At 37.2% G+C, this 12,986-nt stretch overlaps 1 protein-coding gene across 7 annotated transcripts in view; it reads right to left on the reverse strand.

The window, feature by feature from the left end:
• MARCHF1 (membrane associated ring-CH-type finger 1) overlaps window positions 1-12,986 on the reverse strand; it is a 195,752-nt gene that overhangs the window by 110,885 nt on the left and 71,881 nt on the right. For 3 of the 7 annotated variants that reach the window (XM_032443960.1, XM_032443963.1, XM_032443962.1), the window contains exon 3: window positions 432-640. The exons of 3 other annotated variants lie outside the window; for them this stretch is intronic. In XM_032443960.1, coding sequence (XP_032299851.1) covers window positions 432-530 — 99 coding nt within the window. In that variant the 5' untranslated portion in view covers window positions 531-640. Of the gene's footprint in view, window positions 1-431; window positions 641-896; window positions 1,054-12,986 lie in introns of those variants that run through there. One more of the 7 variants, XM_032443961.1, reaches the window with a different exon arrangement.

Raw genomic sequence — 12,986 nt, forward strand, 5'->3', positions numbered from 1 at the left:
GTAAGTCGCTGAGCTCATGCCTATATTTGCTATGAATTATACATGCATCAGAAAGGCAGGCTTTAACATGGTATTTTGCTGTTTTTAAGCAGAGATAGGAGTCTTATTAAAGCTACTTTTTCATCTAACCAGTAATAAAGCAACTGCTACTTGAAACCTTTAAGGAACAATGACTGTCAGCAGTAGTGGACTACATGCACAGAAACAAAAATGTTAAAACCTCCCCACTCCCCAGTGCAGTTTGTAACTTCTTTTATTTTCTTCCAGCATGCTCCTTTTTCTCATAAAGCTGAGATGTTCTCAGAGGAGCTTGATTCAGCGTGCTAAAGCAGGCTGCAGCTACAGCACAATGCATCCTGCTGAGCAGCCAGAAACATTGGCTACAAAAGGCAGACTTTTTCTACCGTACCAAAGTAAAGCCTCTCTCTTACCTCGACTTCCTTGCTCTTCTCTTTGTTTCTGCCCATTGAACTTCTCCCATTGCTGGCAGTCTCCCGCGCTGGAACTACAGAAATCTGTTGGAGGGGCATTTCTACAGTGCTGCAGGTTGCCAATACCTGATTGGATGCCTTATATCTTCACTCCCCCTGAGTAGCCCACCTGTATAATTGTTCATATCCTTGCTTTGCCAAGCTCAGCTCTAAATAAAAACGGGAAAATATTATTTGAGAAACTGTGTAGCATATGCCAGGGTCTTCCTTCAAAAAATGTAAAGCAAAGCAAACTGAAAACACAGATGAGGAACAGCAAGCAAAGAAGGTGTAATAATCCAGAGTTTCACATTCTCAGAGTGATGAGTTGCTGTAAGTTGTAACTCCTCTGTCGTGTCCCTAGAGCACCCCTTTCCCCCCTAGCCCTCAAAAGCATTGTGGGAGACGATTCAATTTCTGTGTTACCTAATAACTGTCATGGAAACCAAGGAAACCTAGGTCTCGCAGGCCCTTATTAGCAATCGCTTCCCTTTAATGGCACAGACTCCCACATTTGCAGCGGCTGCCACTTCTGCTTTTGTTTCCCATCTGATTCCACAGGAGTCCGCTAAGCACCCAGAGGCACCGCGTTGTGCTGACTAGGTAAAGCAGCATAAGGCTGAAAAGCTTAGTGCCCTATTTTGGAGCCAAAATCTCCTCCTTCAAAAGCACCGAGAGCTTGCTGTGTCCTTCATGCGTCTACAATAATCTGCTTAGGTCAAAGGATCTGCCTTGAGTGAAGAGCAGCAGTGAGTGAATGAGGTGTAAAAATGAAGACAAGACTGGGAGCAATTGCAAATGTGCCTTTCTGAAGCTGATAGTAAAATGTTAACCCTTTGCTGGGCTCTTGTTTTCCTGAGACATCCCAGAAGCAAGCTTGGTATGGGAGCCAAAGGCAGACCCGCATCTTTACAGCATTCACCTGCACTGAACACTTAGTTTACATGAACTTTACCCACCCAACAGCTGTTATAAAAAGCAAAACCCCCTGAAAAACCAATTCACCACCTCCTCTTCCCCAGAAATACAGAAGAATATCCAAGGTGCAGAGTAGCAAAAGTAGATAAGAAGACAAGTTTTTATAATGTTTGTACCTCTTAACATATCAACTAGTCTTGATAAAAATTACAAATTCATGCAAAACTGATTTTAATTTTAGAAAAAGTGAAGATATATTTAAGATCAGAAAACCAATTCATAGCACTGTATAAATAACACAGGAATGAAAGCAAGGAAAAATAAACAGAGTAAACACCAACTATGTTGTAATATGTTGTCAATTAAGAAAAAAGTATTTCTCTGTCTTGGGATAAATCATCTTCAATTCCAGCCTTATACAGTTGTGTTTTCATGCATTTGCATGGTCGAGTCACCATCCTTGAATGTGTTTAAAAACCATTTGGAGGCGGTGCTCAGGGACGTGATTTAAAGGAGGGTTGTTAGGGTAGTATGGTTAAACTGTGGTTGGACTTCATGATCTTTAAGGTCTTTTCCAACCCAAGCAATTCTATCACTCTACGATTTTTAATTCTCCCAAGTAATTACTGCACACAAACAGCTTAGGTTTTTCTTAGAGAAACATGGGGAGAAGTTAAAGCACTGTTGATGTATATATTCATATTAATGACATTGATTTGCAGTTAATGTCCAAGTTAGCCTGAATGCATGTTAACGAAAGGAGATTTTTCTGAATTTTAAATATAAATCGGGTGAAAGAAAATAAAAGTACCCAATTATTAAAGCAACTGTATCTTTGACAGCCTTCAAAAACAAGAAATGCCATATCACAGAATGGAAAAGTTTAACTATTGATCTTAAACTGTACTATAATGTAAATGAAACTCCCTCTTAGCGTAACAAACAGTTTTAAAGCTACAGATAAACTCTTTTCTTTCCTCTGAGGAACAAGAGGATTAAGAATCCTTGAACTTGGCTCTGCTTTGTCATGCTAATTATCTACCTATTTGATAAAATCACTGGTCAAAAACTAGGCATGTTGAGGTATCAAAACGACCTTTCTGTTAATGTGTTTTCATGTCTAGCAAAGTTTTAAAAAGTCAATCTGCCTTTTAATACTGTGCCAATAATTCTCCATTTTAAATCATCTAAATGTGAGGTTCAAATCAGATTTCTAGGTTAGCCAGTAATCTCTGTAATCTCATCTATGTCTTTCTGAGTTAGTCAGAATAAAGACCTTAAAGGGTGTGATGTGCTTAGTTCTTTTTAAAATTACTAAGTCTAGTGGCCCCTTTCCCTCCCAATGAACCTAACTATGCCACTAACAACTATAGAAGAAGGACTATAGAAGTCCTTAGATGTTGGTATAGTAGACTGCGTATAAGTAATCACAAATGAACATTTGCTATGAATGCAAGATGTAAGAAAAGGTAGAAACTTATAGACAATAGTTTTGAAATCTAGCAATAAGATGCATGGTCCCCAGAAATAGTGCAGAAAAGTTACACCATGTATACTGTGCTCCCTTTAATACCTAAGCAGGGAGATAATGCTCCCTCAAAGATTTCCATACATATTAGAATGTTCCCCACACACTTCAAACATCTCTGACAGCTAGTCTCTCTATCTCCACTGCCATCAAGGGCCTCTTGAACATATATGACCCACCACAACTATAGTACCATTACTTTATTAATAAGAAATTTACAATAAGTATAACTCTACCATCTCAGTTATTCTCATCACAAGTTTATTTAAGGAAACAACAAATAGTGTGGTTTTATCAAAAGAGGCTGGCAGATGCACAGCATTTCTAGATCACTGTATGAAGTACAAAACTGTCTGTAAAACAGTTTCTGCAATGGTATCATTTCATTTTTGTCTCACGCTAACAAGTGCATCAAATCAACTGAGATCCCACCTCTGATCTGCACAGATGACAAAATTACAGAAGGGTCAAGCATATAACTGCAGACAGTTAATGATAAGAACTGTTAAAGAATGATCAAATCATTATGGTTGGAAAAGACCATCAAGATCATCTAGTCCAACCATCAAATGACAATCTAGCAGAAGAGGTACATTTAGAATCTATAAATAGAGGCTAACAAAAAGAATCCTGTCTACAGCATTACAGCCTAACAACACTCTATCAGCACACAGCCATGACTTAAGCTTACATACAAAAAATGTAATCATACACATGTATTTATTACTAAACACACACAAATGTAAGTATTTCCAATAACATTCTCTAAAGAGAATATTTTTCTTTTCTCTTTTACAGAAAACTCAGAATTAAGTAATTTCTACACGTATGATCAATTTAAAATTTACTGTCATACTAGAAAGAGGAAGACAGAAAGGAGATCATTTTCACTCAAATAAATAGTGTGGTTTCCCCTCCTCAACACAGCATTTTCTCTTACATTAAGTTTTGAGAGGAGAAAGAAAATAATCTCATCTTTATTAGAAACATTTATTCATGGTACCTGTTGTAACTTTATGTCTGTCCCACATTTGCACCTTAGGTACAGAGAAGCAAGTCTGATCATCGCAGTACCTGTGGAAGTGGATACCTACACCAGATAATGATCAGCCAGGATGATGTTCTGTCACAAGCAAAAGTTTCTATCACCTAAATTAAAAATGCAGGTAGTGGGTATCTAAAACAGACCAAACAAGACCAGTGTAAACCAAACCCTTGGGCTTCACAGCATCTTCAAATTACATCACATCAGAACCAAATGAAATTCTCAGATAAATGAAAAATTGCCTTAGATCTCCCATCCCTCAGAGTTAAAAAGAATGAAAATAAAAGCTAAAACCTACTGCAGTGAAAAGCTAATCCTGGTATTAGGGCAAACATGAAAGATATCTTCAGCAAAATATAACGGAGGAGATTATTTTTAATTGTTCTAATTTTCCTGAAAGGGAACACTTGTTCTTCTCTACTGTCTGACCAGTAAGTCTTAACCATCATACTGTGTGCTAGCTTCCAGCAGAGATGCCCCAGGAATGAGAGCTTTACGCAAAACTCTTGTACAAGAGAAGCCTCATAAAAAGCACAATTTAGAAGCTGTTTAAACAAAGTGAATAGAAATTGACATCTTTGCAAGTTAGATCATCAAATGGTTGCAAGATGTCCTATCAGAAGTCACTTCACAAACACCACATTGAGTTGATATGCCAAGACTTGAATTTAGCCATCATGTCAATCCTATAAATCTATGATCCTATGTCACCAGACACCTACGTAGCTGCCCTTCCAGTCCACCTTTAGGATCATAACTGAGTTAAGTGCTGAGAAGTAATACTTGGTGTAATATGAATACATTGTGCTGAAAGTATTAAAGAAGCAATTCATTAAAACAAATAAATGTGATTAGATTTTTTTTTTGTATGAATACCTGTACAGAAATATGCAGTATCACATATCATTTCACTAACAGCATTACTAAGCATTGATCTTTTTCTTCAACTAAGAACATGGCAAACATGGACACAAATTTTAAAAGCAAATCAAGAAAGAATAGCTGACAAGAGACTGGATTATTACCATCTGCCTCTTGAAGTAAACAAACCAGCAGACTGTTGCTAGGGTGAAATACATATATGTATTAATTCCAGCAATTAAACAAAATTTACACTATCAGCACAGTTTCCTGTAAGTAAATTTGAGAACAAGAGTATAAACGCACTTACAGAACTTACATTAGAAATTCATTAAGTGCCTGCACCAAAGAAACTGGCAGTGCCCCATGACTTTCATGAAGATTTATATGATCTTGGTCCTGAAAGGCTGCAGATGGCTTCAGTTTTTAAGAGGTGCATACATTATTTTATTTTGGTAATTATGACCAGGAGTGGTTCAAATTGCATTGTAGATAACACTAAGGGAAATAAAAATGTATATGACAGTAAGCAGTAACGAGAGAGGGGCCATAAACAAGTAGAATCAGGGACTAAAAGCTGCATTGAGATTCACTGTTGCCTTTGCCTCCTACCATTGCTATGCTAAAGGCAGACACCTACAAATGACATGCACTTGAAATAATGTGTATTCAGTACATCAGCCTCCCTCAAGTCACAGACTACCACAGGTACTGCCTGCCAGTTGCTCTCACACATCTGCACAGAAAATACATAACTTCAAATGTTAATATCAAAAGGAGCAGCTGAGACTGTTCCATCTCTTCTGCTTTGCAGGGAACAACTAGCTCTGGATGTTTCCCTATTAGAGATTTCTACATTTCTATTTGTCAAGGCTTGTGATATGATGAATTCGTTCATCATTTACACTTTTTCTATAAGTACATAAAGCGGTTTTAGAAAATAATGTAAAACTTAAGGCAACACAGTACAGGAACACCATTCAACAAATTGTCAGGACTCGCTGCAGAAACCTTTCCAGTTAATAGCAACACATCAAAAATGTACTAAAAGCAACACGCACATAAATTTTGAGACTCCTCAGAAGACAACCTATTCAGCAGACTTCATAAGTTTCTGGCATTCTTTTTTCTCCAAAATGCTCCGTAAGCATACTGTAACCAAAGAATCAAAAAGTTTATTTAAGTTACAGCTGCAGGCTAGATTTAATAAAAGTGAGATATGTAACAACAGAACAATGATAAATTGAAACAGATTGCTGCTCCTAGCTCTTAAAATCAATTATTTTTGTGTCTGCTCGATAGTTGAATTAAAAGCAGTAACTGATTTGTACTGTAACAGAAAAATCTTTCAAATGGATACCTGCATTAAGATAGTGTTAGCACTGTAAGTTCATCTTATCTGAATAAAACAAAGAACACTATCCCTTCATCTTGGCACAGTGACTCCAGGAAACAAGGGAAGACTTGCACAGAAGTTTCTCCAAAGTACCAGCTGTCTAAAAAGCCTATCACTTTCACAAAGTATAGCAACATCTTGAAATATTCGTCTACATGTTACTATGCCTCAAAAAAAAAACCCTGAAAAGTTAAATGACAAACTTGTACTTTGAATGGGAGACTCCTTCTCTAATCAATGTATATCATAAAATAAAAAGCACTCAAGAAGCTACTATACTTCAGTGATGTGTAGCTACTCACTACACAGACAGACCTAACTTGTGGCAGCAAACTTGTGTATATGTCCATAGAGGTCTGTCCTATCACCTCTCCAGTTCAGGTAGCCCCACCTTCATGATGAGCACTGCTCTCACAACCATAGCACTCCCTAGGAGCACTAGTGAGCCTTAGCAGTATAAAAAGAAAGACAATGTTATTTCATAAAATTTTATTGTATGACTCTATATTCTTGGTTTTGCCATGGTCAACACACAGAACTCTTCGCACATGAGCCCAGCTGCCTGGCAAGTGACTACCATGTAGTTGGGTTACGCTTATGACAGAAAAAAAAATTAAAAATACTGAAGAGTAGAGCGTAAATACAGATACTGCCACTCATAGCAGTATGTTTGGTTCTTCATTAGGTAACTTCTTAATTACACTCTTGTAAAACGTAATTTAGCTTAGTTCTCAGAAAGCACTCAAAATGGTTATGACAGAATCACTGAAATGGAATCCATCTGCTTAGACTTAGGTCAAATGCTGCAAAACTGAGACCAGCAAGCTCAAAAGTAACGGGGTTACTTAGAAACACTGGACGTTAAGTTCTTGGCCAAGATTCAAAGCTATCACTCGACACAGGGCCAGTGACCTGTGGGAAGACCTTGAAAATTGAGATACGAGCATTAGAAACATGATCAGTAGCATTAGGCCACAGCTCTGGTAGAAGAGGGAAAAAAAAAAGGATGGTAGCAGCCATTAGTCCAGATGAGTAAGAACATCCAGAGGATGATTACAAAATGCTAATTACCATCAGCTGTAAAGATGCACTACAGTGCACAGAGCAAGTTATTCCAAACTCTTATTTGTGTGAACAAACTTTACCAGTAATTTCCTCAAACATTAGACTTTTCACTACTCTCTGAGATAATTATCAGCGTCCTGAAGCTGGTGACACTGACACAGTGAGAGACATCTTAAAAAAAAAATGCACAACAAGAAGTTTCTATTTGCTATCCCACCTGCATCTGCTACTGGCTACATATATTAAGATTTTAAGACCAAAGATGCTTCTAGTATTGGGATTTTTTTGTTTGTTTTTAAATGCATTTTCAGGTGCACAGGATATCTGTGATTATGATATCAATATTCTCTCTGTTGCTGTTTGACAAAGGACAAAGACACTCACAATTAGTGAGCAAAACTAAAACCTTACAACCAGATCTAACTGAGCAAATATTAAAAGTTTATTTTTAGATAACATCTTTCATATTTGCTGAGCATTAACTGCTTTGTCAACTTCAAGTACCAGAATGCTCAAGGGACTTGAAATAAATGCAAGACAACTATAAATATCAAAAGAATATTCATTAAAAGCACCCTTTATATTTTGTCAACTTCCCACAGGTGCTTATTGCTTATTACTCTGCATTTTTTCCTTTATTTTATAATTATTTCTTATAACTTAAAATACTGCCATTTCCACCTATTCTCATTTTGCAGTGACCCCTTCCTCCAGCCCTCCTTCTTCATAAATGTCTGGATAGAGCTTTAACCCTGACTAAATATTCATATTATAAAAACCATCATTTCTCTGCTTTCTGTTTTTGATATTCAATTCCATAATCAGCTTTTATTGAAAATAGCTCAATAAAAGAAATCTTCTATATGAGGAAGTTTTCACCCTTACGTCCAGCCTGTGTGTTGTCTGGCTTTGAGGCTCCTCCTGCTGCTTCAGAGAGAGGATGGCTCATTCCATTATGATAAAGACACCATTAAATTAAAACAGCATGGAGTTCAAAAAGACCTGTGGAAATTTACATTACAGAGGTGGAAAATTCACTTTGAACTCACTGGTGTTTCTGACCCACAAAATCTCCTAGCTTCATCATCATAAAACAACTGCATGCGAGATGTATTATGCTTCTCTGTAATGCTATAAAACAGATTAAGTTCTAAAACTGAGATTCATTTCACATGTAATTGTATTTCCGGTATAGGATTAAATAATTTTTAAAATGTGGACTTCATATTCTTGAAAAATTGTCTTTAATCTCCAAATATTTTGTAAATTTAAGACTAAACTGACCCATCATAAGTCAGTACCACTCCTAGATTATTGCTGCCTACTATGCAATTTATACTTTGAAGGAGATAAATTCAGTATTATTTGCTTACTTTGTTACCCAGTATCTCCTTATTTCTTTTGCTAACAAATTGAAAATGCTGTGAATTTAAATGCTGGTGTTTCATTATGTAAGGAAATTACTGATGTTTTTCAATTAAAAAGTAAGCCCACAAGGAACTGATGTCTGACTGATACATAGGGTCAGCAGCCTCGTTTGCCTGAGTACACAGATCCGTAACTAAAGTGAAGAACTTCAATGCAAATGAGCCACCAGAGGGAGCCCATCCAGCCTTCGGAGGATAATAGAATTATATTGACATTGGCAAAAAGTTAATTAAACAGTTTTTCTAAGGGCTGCTGACTGAGTTCAAAACAAAGCACATTCCCTGGCTGAAACTACATTCCTGAGAAGCCTAACAAAAACAGAAGAGATTGTTTCTTTAACAAATGGAAGACATTTCTGATTAAATACGATAATTAGAATTAGAAACACACACTAGAGGCATGCTACTGCACATGCTGACATAGGCAAGCCTTTTCTTCTTAGTTTCTCTTTATTTTCTCCAGAAAAGAAAAGAATTCTAAAGCATTATAAATGACAAGCCAAAAGACAAGAAGGTTAGTTTTACATAAAAGTCATAAATATATACCAAAAGCTAAGCTGCATAACAATAAAAGGATATTTTGTTCTAAGAAAATATAATTTTTATGATACTTACATAACTCTGTAATTATTTGTTACTTCTAGATGAACGCTGCATGAGTTTACTACCATAACAGAGTTGTTTCATCTTACTTTTAAGGGACTCAGATTCAGAAAACAAATTCCTCAAACTTCTACTGACAGGTCTGATGTGATGTCATTGTAAGATCTGTTAGCATTTGCTGAAGAGGCACACTGAAGTAGGAACTACTACAGGTTGTCATATGATGTTCACTGTCAACAAACCAAGAGTTTTGCAAGAGCCTGTTACTTTCCTATGGAGTCAGAGATACAACAATGAGCATGGGCAGGGGGATGGATATGAACAATAAGATTACTTCCTAAAGTAAAAGCACCTTTCAACATAAATAGTCAGACAACTGTCTGCGACTCTGTTTGGAAAAGGTCTCTCTAATCATCTAGTCCAATCATCAATCCATCACTACTACTGTGCCCACTAAACCACGTCACTAAGCACCACATCTTTATGGTTCTTGAACACCTCCAGGGATGGTGACTCCACCGCCTCCTTTAACAGCCTGTGCCAAAGCCTCACCACTCTTTCTGAGAAACAACTTTTCTTCATATTCAACCTAAAACTCACAGCAACTTGAGGTCATTGCCTCTTGTCCTATTTGCTGTTACTTGGTACAAGAGGCTCCTTTCAGGTCGTAGTAGAGAACAAGGTCTTCCCTAAGCATCCTCTTCTCCAGACTGAACAATCCCAGTTCCCTCAGCCACTCCCCATAAGGACTGCGCTTCAGACTGAGCACAGCTCCATTACTCTACTCTGGACACACTCCAGGGTCTCAATGGCTTCCTTGTAGTGAGGGCCCCAAAAATGAACACAGTACTTAAGATGCAGCCTTATCAGCGCCAAGTACTGTGATGATTACTTCCCTGTTCCTGCTGTCCACACTATTTCTGATACAAGCCAGGATGCCATTGGTCTTATTGGCCATCTGGGCACACTGCTGGCTCATATTCTGCCAGCTGCTCACTAACACCTCCACCTCCCTTCTCCCCACACAGCTCTCCAGCCACTAAATAGCACAACTCTCCCACAGACTTAAGTCACGTTATTTGTTCACATACCCATTATTGGCTTTTTAAGCATTAAAAGAGTAATGTAATTATACTTTTATCTTACCTCTACCTGGACATTTGCTTTCACAGACGAAGATGAACTACTACATTTGTTTTTCGTTCAAGATTCAATTTAAGACTGAATACTCTTCAATAACATACAAAAGTACTGTTTTTATTGTGAACTCCTGCATGAAGACAACACAAGAAAACCACTTTGCTCTTTAATTACACCAATACCTCAGCACTAGGGTAAAAAACAATCTGAAAAGTCACATTCTTTAAGTTTCACTAAGCACTTCAGAGAGGCAAGCTTCCCTGCTCAGCTGCTTTGTCTTTGCTGAGCAGGATTTTTCATCATTTGCCCACATCAATAAGGAAAAAAGCTACTATCCACTACACTTGCTGAAGACATCCTTCCAAAGAACACTATTAGACAAAACAAACATAGCATCTCAACAAAAAATTGCTTTTTTTCTTTTCTTTTTTAACGGCAGTTAGAAGTGGTCATGAAGAATTTTAATTTAAGAAGGGTCAGATTTGTCAATCTCTGTCTTGAAAACTATTGAAATTCATTTTCAAGATCGTATTAAAATAAGTGAGATTGACTAGTTTGCCCTCTTTGCCAGTTTATTCACAGCACATCCTTTAAATAGGTTATTTTGTAATGTATAATATCTTACCACATTAGTCATTATCACAAAGCAGAACAGTTCTAAGACTCACTAGGAATCTAGGGTACAAAATAACACTTAAAAAACCTCTAAAGTCTCTGGTCAGGAAGCAGTTAATAGAACAAGACAACAGAAAACAAAATTCTTCAGATTGTTTTCTTCACATGAACATTTTGTGTTCATTACAGGCTAAAATTTGTCCTTGTTCACAAGTGTAAGATGACAACATCCCTAAAGAGTAGCTTTAATTTAACAGTCCTTCAAATTACAGAAGAGCGATTTCCATGCAGTAGCAATGGCTCTGATGCAACTTATACCATGTAAAAGAAATCAGGAAAATAAGGTTGTTTTCCAGTAGCTCACAATGACAGCATCAAGGTTAAGCAGAAATCTGGAAACTGGACAGTAGAAACTCACATCTGGATGAAGCACATGCTCAGCAATTTTGCAGACTACAGCAAGCTGAGCAGTGCAGCTGACACACTAGAGGGAAGGGATGCTATCCAGAGTGACCTGGTCAGGCTTGAAAGGTAGGCCCACACCAACCTCATGAAGTTTAGCAAGGCCAAGTGCAAGGTCCTGCATCTGGGTAGGGGCAGTCCCAAGACAGACACAGATTGGGCAGAGAATGGCTTGAGAGCAACCCTGAGTTACTCTCATTTGAGGATTTCGGTATGACAGTTGATGAAAGATTCAACATGGGCCAGCAATCATAGAGCCATAGAACAGACTGGAAAGGACCACAATGATTATCTGTATGGCAGACACACAGAAACATCTTCTGTCTCAAAGTAGGCACTACATACAGACATCAGACCACATCACAGGGACTCCAGCTAATGTGTGAAAAACCCATTTCTTCAAAGTGTGGTGCTTTGACTAATGAGGCATATACACATAAGTGTTCATTTTAAAGCCTTGAATATACCAGTGGCAAATACAACATAACTGAAATGAACAAAAGCTTTGTACACTATTGCTATTAGATGATACGGTGTTCATTTAATAAGCACCAAATAAGAAACAAATGCTAGCTGTAGTATTAAAATGAATAAATAAATAAAAGCATTATCACTTTCCAAATATCCTTGGAAGATTTTCTTAACTCCTCTTTGAGTTTTCCTCATTATTAAGTTGAATTTTGGTCTTACCATAAAAAAAGGATACATTAGATATCAAACATGCTTAATGACATCAATGAACCAGTTCATTCAATGTAACAGAAACCTAAAAAAAAACTTTTTAAGCTAAAACCAAATGATTCCTCACACTAACAAGATTTCCATTTCAGTCAAACAATAGTTTGAAGCAGAGCGGGGCCATCAGGCAAGGATGCAACGCACAACATTTCAATATTTCCCAGACGTGTCTCAAACCATCTTGAACTAAGCGCGTAACCTTTAAGTATTCACAAAAACTAACAAGGCACAACTTGTTCTGGTTATTATTTTTTCTAATCGCCCACTGATAAACTTCATACATATGATACTTGAAGAATCATTTCCTTAAAAAAAAAATAAATCAATTTCATTATTCGCTTTTAGAATTTTCTCTTAATTATCTCTTGCTCACCTCCTCCAATAACCCTCAGCTGCCTATCAAGATATTTTATAACCCACATCTCCTCACACTGGCTTTTCCAATGTAAACAGTAAGTTTCAACTAACTAAAATGAAAAGCCATTACTCTTATCCCACCAAAATTCTCATCTCAGACACACATGAAGAAAAAAAATAAAGGGTCCTTGCTGGTACTAAGGAAACCCGAAGCAACACCACAGAGAATAAGACTTATAATAACAATACAGTAACATGCATTTACCAGAAATACTACAAACCAGATGCCTTTGTGACATGAAGAAATGAATGAAGCAGTTTTGTTCTCAGCTATTACTCAGTGAAGAATGAAATCTTATTC

The sequence above is a fragment of the Coturnix japonica genome, chromosome 4 (genome assembly GCF_001577835.2).
Source record: "Coturnix japonica isolate 7356 chromosome 4, Coturnix japonica 2.1, whole genome shotgun sequence".
Lineage (NCBI taxonomy): Eukaryota > Metazoa > Chordata > Aves > Galliformes > Phasianidae > Coturnix > Coturnix japonica.